Source organism: Liolophura sinensis, chromosome 3 (genome assembly GCF_032854445.1).
Source record: "Liolophura sinensis isolate JHLJ2023 chromosome 3, CUHK_Ljap_v2, whole genome shotgun sequence".
NCBI lineage: Eukaryota > Metazoa > Mollusca > Polyplacophora > Chitonida > Chitonidae > Liolophura > Liolophura sinensis.
This window is the reverse complement of record NC_088297.1, coordinates 9,042,146-9,059,041: the sequence shown is the minus strand read 5'-3', so window position 1 is coordinate 9,059,041 and position 16,896 is coordinate 9,042,146. Positions and strand designations below refer to the sequence as shown.

The 16,896-nt window shown below is 41.0% G+C and overlaps 1 protein-coding gene across 3 annotated transcripts in view; it reads left to right on the top strand.

Annotated features, from left to right (window-relative positions):
- The window catches only part of LOC135463292 (uncharacterized), a 49,349-nt gene that overhangs the window by 25,969 nt on the left and 6,484 nt on the right, over positions 1 to 16,896 (top strand). The window contains exons 4-5 of one of the 3 annotated variants that reach the window (XM_064740551.1): positions 13,724 to 14,183; positions 15,260 to 15,393. The exons of 1 other annotated variant lie outside the window; for it this stretch is intronic. In XM_064740551.1, coding sequence (XP_064596621.1) covers positions 13,724 to 14,183; positions 15,260 to 15,269 — 470 coding nt within the window. In that variant the 3' untranslated portion in view covers positions 15,270 to 15,393. Of the gene's footprint in view, positions 1 to 13,723; positions 14,184 to 15,259; positions 16,554 to 16,896 lie in introns of those variants that run through there. One more of the 3 variants, XM_064740549.1, reaches the window with a different exon arrangement.

Here is a 16,896-nt window from a genome sequence, read left to right as displayed (position 1 = left end):
ATTAATTGTAATTCATATAATTCTACACAGGTCTACAGATAATGTAATCCAGCCGAGTACCTCACTACCTGAGAACATTAGAACGCTCTTTGTAGGGGGCACTCATTACTTGGTTGTGCTTCAAGCCCGCTCTGGCTAAAATATATCCTGTCTTAATCACAACATCTTTACTGCCAGATCCAGTGCAAACCAATATATTGATTTTGTAAGATGCACATCCTTCACGTCGAAAGTACCTGAAATTTTGCTATAGTGTTGACCTAATTTACATCCAACGGCTCATTGTTTAGCACACTGCTGTTTGATCTTGCGGTCATGCTTTTTTTGTGTATAAAAGCGTAATTGTATTCAGCTTACAATTGAATTTCATCATTTACGTGTGGGCGCCAGATTTAAAGAATGGCACTACATTTGAATGCTCATTTCAGTACTCCTTAAATATGGCTTGTAAGGCGTTGGCGTCAAGTCCTGTTGACGTAATTTTTCAATAGTTTACATGTACATCATGTTATCTGACGTTTAAATTCATTGGATTTCCATCGACTGTTCCCATTTACTGTTCCTGTAGACTATGTTGCTGTCAGTGTTTCCCCGTCTTTCTTATGCTCACGTCAGCGTTATATATATCTTCGTTTGCTGTGCAATATGCGGCTAAAGTCCTGTTAAGTTAGGTAATTATTACTGACATGTACAAGTCACATGGCCCTTCATAGTCTATTCAGGATCTCATACATTGTAACACAGGCCTTCCGTTTTAATTTTCAAGACAAGATGTTCGTCATATGCATTGTTTTTCTTTACTTGTAAGTATATAATGCGGCTTGGACTCGAGAAGCAGTTACAAATAAACAATACCATGTCTTCAAAACTGATCAGACATTGACAGAAACAAAGTCGATTTGTGTTTCTTTTCTTGTGTATTAGTATTTATGGAGAAGGTGCGGCATTATTATGTTATTCTTCAGAGTGGCAAGACTGACAAATACTACCACATTTTCCAAGTGATCTATAGATGTATGGATCTGTTGAAGTGTAAAACCAAGAATTTAGCACACGGAATGGATTTATTGACATCCTGCTCTCCGGGGTCACGGCGATGATATCACCAGCCCTCTTGTTTACGTGCATTTTACTCTGTGCATGAAGAGCAAAGCTAACTAGGACGTGAAGACGGTTTAAACTGATACCACAGGAATTCGTGGTGTAGTGTACAAATGGAATGTTGTTTTATCACCTTTGGGAATCCATGCACTGTTCACAAATTCCATATACCAAATAACGCGACAATCATAAAAGTGAAAGAAAGCTGGCAATAATCGTTTCCGTTGGCACAATATCGGTCAGTTTCAGTTTCGCTTCCATCCGGTAAATCTTTCAGATCCACAGATAATGTCCAGGAATGTCGCGAAGTTCACGCCGACGGACTGGAAAACACGTAATTCTCTGTGTCTGCAGCTGGTTTAAAGCATGCGTTGAGGAAGAAATCGTGGTAGATGATGCCAGTGGAACAATCCAAAACATCTAATGTTCCACCACCCATTCTCGTTACTTTTCATTCCCTTCCCAGTGAAAGCAAGAAAGATTGAACAGTGTATGCAAAGTGTGGGGACACCCGGTTGACCTACTGCCAACAGTTCTCCATTAACGGTTCGGAAAGGTCTATTTGACCAACAGTTCAAGTGTTCGTAGCAAGCAATAACGCGTTCTCATCCCATGTACTATGCAGTGAGGGACGTATTAAATTTGTGGATTCGTTCTGGGGCTTGTCTCAGTCGTTGAAAATTCAATCATTTTGACGTTGATACCCTCAGATCAGATGGTATTAGAACTCATGGCGTTGCATATGTTCTCGAAGTGCATGTATACTGTGCGAGATTCTGGAATTGTAAGGCACGAATTGAAGTTGTATCTCCTCTGTTGCTTGGATATCTTTTGGTATCTGACGATACAACTTTTAGTTTTATGTTCAGAACTGCATTCCTATGTAGAAAAATATTCATATTAGTTGCAAGGTGACGGACAGGTCCATCCACGAAGTGACCGCGGTCTGGGAACCGAATTTGGATTAGGACGCACTGGGACCAGCGTGTACTCCCGCGAAAATGGTAAAGCTTATGGTAGGGTACAATTCGCTTAGTGTCAGTGAGTGTCGGTCCTGCATAGATCAATTTCTAAGAGGAACTGGCTACCTGGTGTCCATTACCAACTCTGCAGAACTCTCCAATAGCCATTTGAATGCCGTAAAGAAAGGCTGTAAAAAAATGCAGTTCGTGACCCCCCCCCCCCCCCCAAAACAACAACAACAACAAAAAAACAACAGCAACAAAAACCAGATTAAAATCATGGAGGATTAGTGTTGCGTTTAGATTTTTTATTAAACATGCAAGTCGTTATTGACATTAGCTCGTCTGTTGAACACCCATCATCCTAAACTATAGAAGTCAAGCTTTCCTATATCTGAAACCACTGCCAGACCTCACGTATATTATACTGTAGCTGCGACTTGTACCGTGGTTGAGTTCCTAACTTGTGACCATTTGCATATTCTCATATTGTCGTTGCAGCTCTTATTTTACTCTTCAAGCTGTAGTATTTCATATTTTCGTTTTATCCCGGCACAGTGATGATTAATCATGAGATTTGTAATGATCAATGAGCTTCGACAAAATGCCACCTGTGGCGCAGTCGTCATTAAATTTTTAAGGTCATTTGTTAATGAGAGATAAGTGTTGCATGTTACCCATCCCCTGCTTGTCGGAACAGTATGACAGTATGCATTCGTACGATCACATTTATTTCTCACTTTTTACCCAAGATAACTATATCATGTTAAATGCATGGTGCCTATCTGACCAACAATTCCAACTGCATTTTAACAAGTGCCATGTAACAAACAATACCCAGCTAGGCCCCGATGGCATTTGCATGCAGTTCATATTAAAGGTCGTGCGTTCTTTGCCTTACGGCATATTGACATAACGTACCAGATTATGATGACATTCACAAAGCGCATATTTCAAGACTTGCTTGTTTATTGCAAGACTCGTGCGTTGTAGGGAAAGAGTCGACTTAATATCCTCTCACAGCTATTCAAAAGGTAAAACAATTGAGTGTATAATTTACTGTGGGTCTAATCTAGTATCTGACAACACAACTTTTCGTTTTATGTTTAGATCTGGTAGTGAAGAAATCTCTATTAGTGCATACACAGGACGAAGGTGAGCAATGGAACCCGTGGACATCTGCATCACCCAGGGTCAACGTACCACACCGAAGTTTCTTCACTGCAAGCGTGCGCTGCAGAATTCAAAAAAGTTGCACGGTATCGGGCAAGTCTGTCAGCGATTTGACCACGGCTGTTTCCTCCCTTGAAAACTGGATTTGGACAAAAACGCAATCTCACAAGCTAATTGAGACCATGTCTGCTGCAGAACTGGACGGTCACTTGGCCTCGTTCTTTCCCTGCCTTCGTAAAGCTGATGGTAGCGAATATGACTGGCATTATCTTTGTAAGTGTCGGTCCTACATAGACCGCTTTCTTAGAGAGAGTGGCTATCCTTTGTCCATCACCAGGTCCCCGGAATTCTTCACAAGTCAACAGGCATTTGCAAACAATAGGGAAAGGCAGCAACGGAAGAGCAGTTTGTAAAGGTACAAGTACATCGATTAAATATATTTCTGAATTTTGAACACGAGCAAAAAATACAACGGTTATGGCTTTTAGACGGTTATAAGCAAGACTAAAGGTCTTTGTTTGATGAAGTTCTTTAGGACTGGCACAGCAGTTACGGCGTGTAAAACAACTCCTATATGAATGTTCTGTTATGTATGGTAAAATCCGGCGGCGGTTGCCGTGCGTTAAGCCAAGGTCGCGATCACTGTATTTGTGTTATGCCAGAAGTTAACTACAAGTGCGGAAGCGCCTGTTTGATCACGTCAGCCATGTTGAACTGTAATCAGGTATCATTTTGCTTGAAGTGCTATCGGGTGTGAATACCACAAATTTAGATAGCTCAAAATGCACGTAGAAATATGCGAAAAAGGAGCTTTTGTGAAGGTTTATATATGGTGTGGACACGTAATGACAACATCACGGTCCGCTAAGCTCGTCATGTTTTCGACTAGTATGTTTTTTACAGCCGCTGAACAAGGTATATTTTTCCCATGAAGGACAGTTATTACTAAAGTTGTTTCCGTGTATAACTGAATGAATCCTGACAATCATTGAAGTTTGCGTAAAATCATGCTGTATTTACTTCAAAAACTTGCAAATGACCCCTGCGTATTTGACATCGGTGCAACAACTTGAGGCGGGTCTTCCAGCAATCCGCGGATGGTTGTAGGTTTCCCCCGGGCTCTACCGGGTTTCCTCCCACCATAATGCTTACCGCCGTCGTATAAGTAAAATATTCTTGAGTACACTAGTCAAATAAATAAATAAATTGAGACGTTCTGTTTTAAAAGAAAAGGAACTCTCAAACGATATTGAACAGCTTTTGGTTTTATAATGATCGTTTTCATTAACTGATTTGAGGAGTGTCTTGTCTTTTAAGAGCATGCTGTCATCATTTGTACTAGTCATCTTCTGGAAATTTGGCAAACCTAATGTTCGATGGGCCAACGCTTCATAGATATATCAACGTTTAGGTACTTATTAGGGGTCAGAGAATATTTAAGGATGTAAGACGGGTTTCGTTTGACTCGTCTACTGCTCATGTTCCAAGATCAGTCGAATGTCTGTGTGTAGTATGTAAGCCGGAGTAAACTGTAAAATCACTGACGACTTTTGGTTCTATCTTTAGATCTGTTTAATACGGACTCAGCAACAAGGCTGGAATTTCGGGGAGCCCAGCAGTCGGCATGTGGACTATGGCATGGGAACGTACCCCAATCCCTGGGCAGCTCCAACTCGACAGTACCGGCTGAAATGCGAAGTTTCTTCATTTCAAATGTCCGCTCTAGGATCGCAGATATTCAACAAAAACCTCGCCAAACCGTTATTCAAATCACAAGCGCCGTTTCTGCTCTGGAGCGCTGGGTGTGGTCTATGACCAGTTCACATAAGCAGATCGAGAAAATGCAGCCAACGGAACTAGACGACCATCTCACGACTTTCTTCTGTAACCTCCGTAAGCCGAACGGCAGCGAGTATGACCTGGCTCACTTGTCGAAGACTCGGTCGTACATAGAAAGGTTTCTCAGAGAGAAAGAGTACCCCTGGTCTATTACGAGGTCACCAGAGTTCCAGAAAAGTCAACTGGCGTTCAACATGAGCAAGAAAAACTTAATGGGAAAATTGTCATCTGATCCCAACAAAAGAACAGCTTGAAGATTTTTTTTTTTGTGGTGAACATTTTCTTGCTGAAGTTGTTGAATTTAGGGTTGAGAAGCGCATATTTGTCGAGTCTGCGTGTTAAAAAGTGTTCAAAATCAGAATTTTCCTTTTTCTTGTAGAAATTTATTCTTTTTATTTGGGTACAAAAGGTGATAATTATGGATTTAGCCGAAAAGTGCTAAAAGTGACAGAATGATAAGGTGTTCATAAGTCACATTCCCTCTTTTTTTTTTAATCCGATTGTCTGTCTGACATTGTGTTTCTGAAAAATTGTGGATCATGTAGTGTTTGGAATTCTGAATTTGTACATGACTTGATTTTTGCAAAAGATCTTTCGTTACCATTGCGTTCGACTTTGTTTTAATCTTTTGCAAGCTATATATAATTCTTCGTGGTAAGCCGTATTTTTATTTTTTATATGAAGAATTTAACGTTGGTGTCATTTTTAAACATGAAGTTAAATTTTTGCTGCCATTGTTGCGCTGTCATTAGCTTAAACAGATCGTTAATTTGTCTAGCGTAATTTCTTTTTAAATTTAAAAAAAACCCGTCTTACATGTTTACATCATTGAAGCGCTGCAGACTTTTGACTTAAAATAAGGCTTCGTTTTGATGCTTTTTTAATACATTTATGCATATTCTGTACTAACAGATTTCTCTTTTATATAAATACAGTGTCAAATATTGAACAGTTCTGCCTTTGCGATTTCAAAGAATACAAACCTAGACATTTTTCAGTGTCTAATGTACTTTAGCAGTCATAATTGCATTGGCAAGATGGCATAATAAAATGAGTGTTCAGATGTTTAACATTGTGATTGTTTCAGTCTATTTTGGAGAGGTGCCTACTGTATAGTTGTACTGTCGCCTGAATCATTGTCTCTAAGGGGAACAATCCTATATAAATAATGAAGAACAGCTCAGAAACCCATGGAGTGAAGAGTTTAATATACAGATGTGATCCTATATTGTTTGTATAATGGAAGGGCATTTGTTGAGCTTTTAAATCCAAAGTGTGGAAAAAGCAGGAAGAATTACGGACGAGTGTCTGAACGCAGTCGACTGTTGAATTTTGCGGTACTGATGCAGCAGTGTTGCAATTGTACACATACACATGTATACTATTTAAATCGAGTATATTCGCTAAGAGGCAGCCCGCGATCTCGTGGATTTTCATCGGGTGTAAGTACACCATATTTATCAGTGGTAAATGTGTGAGACTCCTCATCGCCAGTGTAATGTTTGACGTCACGATTATGTGAATCCTCTTCACCCCGCATGATTGTTTAAAAAGACTACAACGTAGAGAGTAAAACCAGAACAGTGACGGCAGTGTGATAATTGGCAAGTGGTCTCACGTAACCGGTGAAATCAAGTTTCTTGTCAGGTCACCACAGTAAGAGTTTTATTCCATGTAAATGTCTAAATAGCAACAAATTACACGCCGCCAAGCACGGTGGCTTAATCACATTGGCGTGCATTTGTACGGATTAGTGATTGAAAGTTGGTAAGGACATAATTATAGGATTGGATACATATTATACGTCACAGTGAAACGACAGGAACAGTCTGAAAAAATGTTTACTTCGGGCGTACAATATCAGAGGATAGGGTTTTTTGGTAGGTTTGATGTATAGATATCTTCAGGTATTCCGTTTAGTTAATATGCAACCATTGGCATAATTCTACACAAATGCAGCATTTTTTGTTTTCACATCATTATTTGCCATAATCTCTTCCAGCTCAAACAAATTGGAATATTGTGTGATGGTATGTTAACTAGCACTGGTAAAATAATTTGCAAAAGGAGCAATGGCAGTATACCTGGCTGCAACCAAAGCAATCAAAACCTTCAGCCCGTGGTTTGGGTCACAACTCATTGATGATGGACATGTGTTCATTGAGGAGTATATGAGCCATTATGCAACACAATTCCCTTTGCACTTACCGCTGTAACACCTTGAACTGATAAGATGTAATCCGAAAGCTTGGGAATACAACATGTATCAAATCGATGGGCTTTGCTGGTTTACTCAAACTACTGCACCACAGAAACCTACAATTTAGTCTGACAACTTTTAATTTTATGTTTAGATCTGTATAATATGGACGTGGTGACATCCCGTGATCTGTCTGGACATCGCTCATCTCTCGATGTGCCTACGCAAAACTTGGACAGGTCTTGGAACCACGGTGGTAGGACAACCACTAGAAAGGACATGGTAGCCATGCACCGCTGTATACGTGAAAGCGTGCGCGGTCGAGTACGGAAAGACGACGGCAAACCTACCCTGACCGTGTCCCACATAGTCTCCGCTGTCTCTGCTCTGGAACGTTGGATCTGGTCTCAGACGGGTTCTCAGACAAACATCGAGACATTGACCCCTGAGGAACTAGATAGACATCTCTTGACGTTTTTCCCAAACCTCCGAAAGCCGGACGGTAGTGAATATGAATGGGCTCACCTGTGCAAGTGTCGATCATACATAGAGAGGTTCTTGCGAGAAGTAGGGTATCCCGTGTCTATCACAAGATCTCCGTTGTTCCGCCGCAGTCACTTGGCTTTCAATGTCACCAGGACCAGACTGCGTGAAAAACAGTCATCGAAACACGACGGCATGACAAAGTGATTCAGGGTGTGGAATTTACCATTGTGTTTCTTCGTGATTGTTCCTGAACTGTACAAAGTGAAAATTTAGCCGAAAAATCCAGATCTTCATCCAAACTCACATAGTGGATTCCTGTTTGCTATGAACTATTTCCAAGTGTGGATGAGAATTCAGTTGCAAATTCCTTCTCTCTGTACAGGTGAAATTTCGTGTCCATAAAGAGCTAGGGCTTCATTTCTGTTACATAACATAACAGTGCCTCAGGTTGGGTGATGACGCACTTCATAATGCACGTTTCGCGCATAATGATGGCGGTCTACAACATGAACGTGTTATTGTCTTCAAACGATTACAAGGAATTTCTTGCAAAGTATCCGGTACTCAAGCATTCACACCTATTTGAATCTGACTGAGGATCTTAGCAGTATCCAAAATATAATTTAAAGGTAACATTTGTTTTCTTTTTTCTACATTGACGTTATTTAATTTGTACGATTATGTGTTGTTTTAAAGCTCAGCGGTGCATGAAAGGGAAATTATGTGTCATAAACTGAACTGTTATTTTGTTTTCATCAGAGTGAATAGAAGAATGATTGTGAGGCTTATAATATATTTTGAATTGGTTCATGCAAGCTGGATGCATGGTAACGTCGATGAACAGACTTCATTTATTTTAAGTATAGCACCAGTGAAACGAACGTATTTAAGCATATGATTTAATAAGACGGAAATCTGTGCTAGTGGTGGAACACAAGTTTTCCTCGTTTGCATTTAATAATTTGTGCAAGATTTGGAATCTTGCCCAAAACTTTGCTTAATGCATTTCGACAGTTTCACCAGGGAGAACAACATTTATTACTTAGGTGGATTTTGTGATAGAAATACTGGGTTGGGAGTTTCAAATCTTGGAAGGAATTGTTTCGATGCAATACCTTCAAGGTGACGAATAAAGTTCACCGTGAACTTTTGATGTTTTGGGTACATTTATATGATTAGATACGTATATTTGTTACCCGTGTATGTATTCTATAACAGGAAACAAGACATTGGTTCAAGTGATAGCCCACAAATTCTTAGTATTTCTTCCTCTTCGTTGCATCAATTAACAGTCGTTGTTGTACACACATGATTTGACAAGAAGATATTGGTGTTTTGTCAAGTGCGTGAAATAGCCACGATTCGTTTCGAGTGACATGTTATAACTATGACGTAGCTCTTACAGTCACCCAGTGTTGAGATCAGTGTTGACGATTACACGCATATGTTGAGGGCAGATTCTGACAACGCTACTTCTAATTTTATGTTTAGATCTGTTTATCGTGGGCACGACTTCTTCTGACCGCGGACAGTGGAACCGAAAGCGGACGACTCGGATGGCTTGGGGCACCTCACAAATCCCAGACACCATCGGAGGAATTTCAGCGTCGAAGAAAAACCCGCCGCTACAAACGTCCATTTTGGCGAATGTGCGATCTAGAATTGTGAACATTTACGACAAGCCACCGCAGACAGTTACGCATATGGCTACTGCCGTGTCGTCTCTGGAACGCTGGATCGCCTCCCAGACAGGCAGCCATAAACACATCGAGACTTTGCCACCCGCGGAGTTGGACGCCCACTTGGCCACATACTTTCCGAACTTACGTAAATCTGATGGTAGTGAATACGAGTGGCCACATTTGGCCAAGTCTCGCTCCTACATAGAGCGATTTCTCAGAGAACTCGGCTACCCTCTGTCCATTACCCGGTCTCCGGAGTTCCGTGTTAGTCAGGCAGCATTGACGCTCAGTAAGAAAACCCTCCAGGAAAAGCAGTCTTTTGAATCCGCAAAACAATCCTAGTTGTGAATACTTGTGGGGTAGAATATAATAGGGCATACGCGTAACCTCCATTCAAGTCAGGGCTTTCATTTTGGTATCTGTGTTGTAGTAAAACTAAATGCGAGCCTTGATTTTTGGGGGGAGTTACGCGTATATTCTACTAAGTAAAGCAAATCAGTGGATCTATCAGCATAAAATATAACAATGTTTTGTTTTTATTTTATTTATTGATTGTGTGAATGTTGCTTACCGCCGTGAGGAAGAATTCATCTTTTAATATATGACGGCCGACAGGTTTATCGATAGACGATAAAGGAGTATCTCCGGTCTTCCCAAGGTACTTGAAGAACCCCTTGATGTTTGAGCGGAAATAAAGAGAGCTGCACACGAACTTCTGCTCATGCTGGCTTCCTCTCAGACCGTAGGTGGAAAGGTCCGTCTGCAACCTGGTCATGGGTTTCCCCCTGGCTCTGCCATGTTTCCTCCTGCCATAATGCTGCCCACGGTCATATAAGTGAAATATTCTTGAGCACGGCATAAAACACCAATCAAATAAATCACTAAATAAATACGAACGTTCAAAGTTATTGGTGAGTAGGCCTGGTAGTCTCAGCGATCCGGTGCTTTAACCTGATATGCCGGTGGAACTCTTGTAATACAGTTTCAGTGCGTTTATACATGCTAAAATCTGTATTTTTTCTGTATAAGATGGTATATCATGTTGGATGGCTTATGAGGCTCGTGATCGTTACGTATTTTCGTTAATATATGGCCTATAGCTCAGTAATAATGACGTTGATAGTTTACTTCCTTGTGTATAAGCTCTTGGATACGTCCAACGGAAGAGACATTCTATTTTATGTTACATGTGGTTCACACTGAAGGCGGGCATGTTATGTGCGTTGTTAGCAGATTTCAGCTGTGTGTTTTACTCATTCCCTTATTACAAATTCTCCGTTTACGTGTACTGGAAATTTCTTTATACAGCTTCGTTAAAACCACGTGTTGCATACCTTTGGACTCTGTGAGGAAACATGATGGTACCGTACACTATTTCCACAGTTCTGCATTTGGAACTTCAGGCAGCGTGATGTTGACAAATGCAGTGTGTAATGTATTTCATTACTCCCAGTCCTTTGTTTGCTGTATGATTATGTTAAGTGTACATGAATTTAGATGACTAGTTGTATTCTGAACATTCCGTACTCCACTCCACTTTATAGCAAGAGTAATTTCAACTTATGAACTATAAATGTTTTCATGTCAGCAAATGTTGCATTCGAACTGCTCTTCAGGGGACACAATCGTGTTTTTTGTATTTTTATTTTTTTGTTCGTATGCTGTTGCATTGTTGTTTCCCCTGGCAAGGATTTGCACTCATTGTGATTTTAAAAAAAAAATCCATTTCAAAGTTGTTTTATTTTCCGTCGTTGTTATTTTCATATGTATGGTTGAAACGTTTACATTTGGTGTCCCACGTGTTTTAAATAATAAAAGCAATCATTCCTTTGTACCCATCGCTGACTTTGAGCAGTGCTTTCTGCAGTTTGTAGACTAAATAGGCCTGCGAAGTTAAAGCAGATGGCCTCTGGTGAATGTTAATGAGCCTGTGCTTAAATTGCTGCGACCAAAGTTGCACATGAGACTTGGCTTTGTCGAACCCAGTGTGACCATCTAATATTAAGTGTGGGAAAGGCTGGAAATATGTTGTGTTCAGCAAGTTTTCTTTTTAACTTCTGTGTTTAGAAAACTAAGGAGAGTATTACCACGATCGTATGCTTTAATATCTTCATATCAGATCTGTCAGTAATCTCAGTGCATGTAGTTTTTGTTGTCATGTTGATCAATTTGTGAAAATAGTTTTTTGCGATCAGTGACTAAATCCCGTGCGTGCATGGCAATGTAAACTGGCTCCACCCTTGACGATATCCACCACTTCAGGACGCCATTAAAGCTTCCAGTTAAACTCCCACGCACTTCTGTTTTGTGTTTAGGTGATACTCAATTCCTGGAGAACATACGGGACCAGCCCTCAGCAAACAGTTTAGATGGTAAAGTTACTACAGGGCCAGCGGTAAGACTCGCGCCAATAAACATCATGTCTGGACCGCTTCCGCCCCCGACAAGCCTCACCACACGGGGCCATCAGGGAGAGGATTGTGGACCGAGTGACCAAGCCGATCCAGACTGTTCAACAAATCGCTGCCTCCGTGTATAGCTTCGAGCACTGCTTTGGCAACAGTCCTGGCGTCCACCAACTCATGGAGAACATACCACCGGCTATTTTGGACAAGCATTTGGCCGAGTTCTACCCGGTAGTGAAGAAGACGAACGGGGAGAATTATGACGCCCATCGGCTGTCCAAGCTACGGTCGTACCTGGAGAGATTCCTGAGGGAGCTGAATTACCCTTTCTCCATTAGCAAATCTGCCGCTTTTGCCAACAGTCAGGCTGTGTTTTCGCGTCTCAGAAAAGCGGTGCTGTCACAACAGTCTTTTGGGACTGTATGACAGTCTTTTTCGCATTTTGAATTGTTTCAGTCGTGGATTCAACATCAACCGTCTTCCTAGATAGACAGACATGTGCACGTTTTCCTTCGAAACCGTACAATCTATATGGCTTTGTAAGATGGCAGTAAAAGGTCTTCTGATCTTGAAATATACATGTATGTTTTATGTGTTTTGTGTATAACAGACTCGAGGCTCACGTCAAAGGTGACGTATAGACGTGAGAAGTTCATGACTTCGGTAAAACATTTTTGGAGCACCAGTGTAATTATAAATATTCGCGTGGAAAGACTTTAATTCTTGCTCTGGAATTAATTTTTTTTCTGAATAACGTGTTTTTTATAGGCTATTTTATTCTTCGCGTCACAAATGTACTTATACCATGTTATGTGATACCATCTGTCTATATGTGTTCACAATGTAATCTATACGGTGGTACAAGTCTCTCTGACTGAAACATCTTTATAAGGTTTTATTCTCACTAAAGCCAGGTCTACATGTAGTAGGCACTCCATGTAATAACAACTGGACCAGTGACATCTAATAAATTACATTTAACAGCGGAGCAAGTGTTTTCACCTATTTCTGCCTAGGTGCTAGGGGGCGTGTAACTTGCTACTATTTAATCATTACATGAGCTGGCAAAATAAGACTCCAACCAAGGTAAATCGTGAAGCGACCGTATTTCACTGGTTATGTGCGACCATTTGCCAGCTGTCAATCTGTCGGCCCTGCTCTGGTTTTGCTCTGTATGGTGTGGACTTTTAGATTGTCTGAAGAAAGATCTGGTTCCAGCCCGTCCAATAACGCTCTGTTGATTGGTGAGATGAAACCTAAGTAACAATGAGATCTCTCGTTCCGATATACACATGTGAACGGGGCCAACTTATTTTCCGAAAACACCGAAATGAGCTTTGCACTGGACAAACAGCACACTTACCGGGAGTAAAAATCTAATCAGATTACGTTTCAAACCGAGAAGACATTATAGGGAGAAATCAATAAACCTTATGAACGTATACCTGTTGCTTGAAAATGCTTGAGTTCAGATTTCTTATTGGCACCTGTAAGCCCTTGTTAAACCTTAATCACCCAAGTAGTGGAAGAGTACGTTTCCAACTAGGCACGTCGAACAGGCCCAGGATATAAGGAAAGAAAAATAAATCAAATGAATAGATTCAGATTTTCTATAACCGTGTAAATAGGTGTAAAACATCCTTGGCCTTTGCCTTACGAACGTGGGATATTATTTTGTGAGTGGCATGGAATTGCTTGAACCGCTTGGTTATCATTGTACACCAGTCATTGCGAAATATCACAATCCTTGTGGTTCTGTATTGGCCAATGAAAATTAAGAATCGCCCAGTTAGATATGATAGTACTGTTTAGTGCTTATTGTGATTTCAGCAGGTACAGTTACACCGTATAACTCGTCTTATTTGCCCTGTGCAGGTATTGGTGCCATCAGGACCGTCGTTAGCGGGAGAGGTTTTCCAATGCTTTCTGATGTGTACAGTGGAGCCGAACTGCGCCATCTATATCCAGCCACAAGTCCTCAGCGGTTCCACGCACAGGAAATACGAGCTCGGATTCCTGGCGCGGATGAGATGGATGCGAAGAACACATCCTACATCATCCGTGCCGTGTCCACGCTTGAGCGTTGGCTGTGGAGCAAACATGACGAGAACCGCCAGGTCGAGGCCATTCCGCCTGCAGAGTTGGATCGGTACCTTGAGGAGTACTGGCAAATTCTCGTCCGTCAGAACGGAGTAGACTTCGGCCACCAGACACTCTTCAAGATGAGACATTGTCTGGACCAGTTTTTGACGAAGAATGGCTATCCAGTGCGAATAACGTCTTCCAGGGAGTTCGCACGAAGTCGACGTGCACTACATCTTCGTGTAAAGCTAATGTAAGAGACAATAAAGTACACGTTGAAGTCCCAGGTGTAAGAGATCGTAAATCACATACTGAGTCACGTCGCAAGTTTCGATGAGATCAGGAAGCAACTGGTGGGTTGCCAAGTATTCAGTTAGAAATGGATTATGCTGGTTTCTTTATATCGTTCCAGCTATCGTGTCTTGTGTGTTGTATAGGCTTAAGTTTTATGGTAACTTTCGTTATTTATTTATTTATTTATTTATTTGACTGATGCTCATTCAGCGCTTTGCTGTGCGTGAAGAAATTTTAACTTGTATGGCGTCGGTCAGCTGTATTGGTACAACTAGCTGTTGAAGTGACTATAGAATTTGTTTACTGTTATCTCCATTATAGATACATAATTTACACCGTTTCTGGATAATTACGTCTCGATTTGTATTGTCCTAGGTATATGATTAAGTATTCCTTTAGCAAAATATTATAATATTAATACTGTACTATAAATAATATAGTATTCCAGATGCATTGTTTAGTAGAACTGAAGCTTGTTTGACGATGACTACTAGATGACCATGATTTAAATTTAACATTCAAATTTGCATTCAAATGCATCATTGATGACACTTTGGGTCTTCCTATTACCATAATTGCAACGGCTCTCGGGTGGCATGAATTCCTATTACCGTTACCTCTTCGCGAAATTTGGGGCCTCCGTGGCCCAGTTGGTTACCGCGCTAGAGCAGCGTAATGGCCCAGGCGCCTCTCACCAATGCGGTCGCTGTGAGTTCAAGTCCAGCTCATGCTGGCTTCCTCTCCGGCCGTACGGGGAAGGTTTTCCAGCAACTTGCGGATGGTCGTGGTTGCCCGGTTTCTTCCCCCCATAATGCTGGCCGCCGTCGTGTAAATGAAATATTCTTGAGTACGACGTAAAACTTCCATCAAATAAATAATAAATCTTCGCGAAATTACATGACTTACGATTACATGACTTACGGACTTTCAGGGCCTTAACGCCTCTTCCATTTCCAGTTTCATAACACCGGACGTTGATGAGACCGTGAATTTAGGTCAAAAGTAATGTAGTCCGTTTTCTTTTGTTTTTGTCAGGACTGCCTAATACTGAACGTACGGCTGGATTTTCTTCTCAAAGAAACCTGGATTTTGTTTCTGAGGACCTCCAGGAGTTGGTACACCTCTACCCATCACTGTTTCCACCCAGGCTTCATACAACTGTTATCAAGGGCAGAGTAGAGGGCGCGGGAGGACCAAAGGCTACGAGTACCGTGCTGGACATGGTGAAGGCTGTGTCTATGCTTGAACGGTGGACGTGGAGCAAATACAACGAGCTGCGGCAAGTGGAGAAGATACCCCCGGCAGAGTTGGACCAGTATCTCCAGGAATTTTATCAAGTCCTAAAAAAGGGATCTGGTCGAGACTATGAGCCGCCTACCCTGAAGAAATATCGGTTTTGCATAGGACGGTTTCTGAAAGAGAACGGCTACGCTCACTGTCTGGTGACGTCGTCCATGTTTGAAGGGAGTCGGCAAGCCTTCAAGCGCCGGTATCAAGAGCTGGTTGATCTGTTCAGGAAGACGTAATGACTTGGTTTTTAATCCATGGCGTATCCGTGGGATGTATTCGATTGCCTTCTTCTTGCAACTGCTTGTATGTGACGTTGACGAAGTAACACAAGAAAAATATTACGAGTTGTGTCACGGTGTTGCCCTTCAAGTTCCCAAATTACTGACGTCCACTTTGTTTACACATGTATTTTGTTGCTTCGAACAAAAAAAATGTGAAAAAAATTATCTTACGTGTGACCATTTCCCAGATATCACACTGTCGTCGATGATCTGGTTTTAAGTTCTTTTCTGTACGCCTTTAATTATATCTTGGGTTTTCACGATTCAGTATTGAATCGAAAATGTCGCAGCCTGATGGCTAATACAACGTTTGAAGTGTATGAAGTTCATTGTTCAGTTAATTTATCCCATCGTCAGACAGACTAGGGAGAAATGTGGTGAATTCTGTTGGATACAGTACCCTTTACGATATCCTTGTTTCGTTATAGGCTTTGATAATTTAACTAAGCTAAATTACTAATTTTAATGTTGATATGTTTATGGATAGTTTTGATTTTGTGAAGTTCTGTAAGTATATAATATTTGCTTGGATACTATAACACCTAAAAATTGTGAACTACACAATTTCAAATATATCGGTATTATGTCGGGAAAAATATGCTGCTGTAAGTCTTGTGACTAGTGTACAGTTATGTGCCTTTCGGTAAGAGGTTTACCGTCAAATAAACGATTCTGTACTCTTTGTGATATGTAGATGTGTGCAGTAGTGCCGAATATTTGGAACAGTTTCAGTGGAAATTAAACGGTGTTTTTCTAATACAAGTCTGCTACTATGTCCTTTTGATGTTGATGGGGGAATCTGTCATTCTCCCATAGTCATTCAGGTTGAAGGAATCCACAGATTAACTTTTAGTGTGAGTTTGGAACTCGTTGATTTTTCTTTTACGCAGTTACAGAAATAGAGCAAAATCTTAGTTACGCTAGTTACTGTTGTCGCTTGCTCTCGTTCTCCTCTCCGTACTGTAGTCTATTGCATTATAATTGCTTTTCAGCGAGAGGAAAGAGCTTTAACATTAGCTGTCATAAAACCGTTATATAAGCTTCGTAATCACGCTTGCGTTACTGTACATATAAAAGTCTTCAGAAACCTACCCTTTCAAC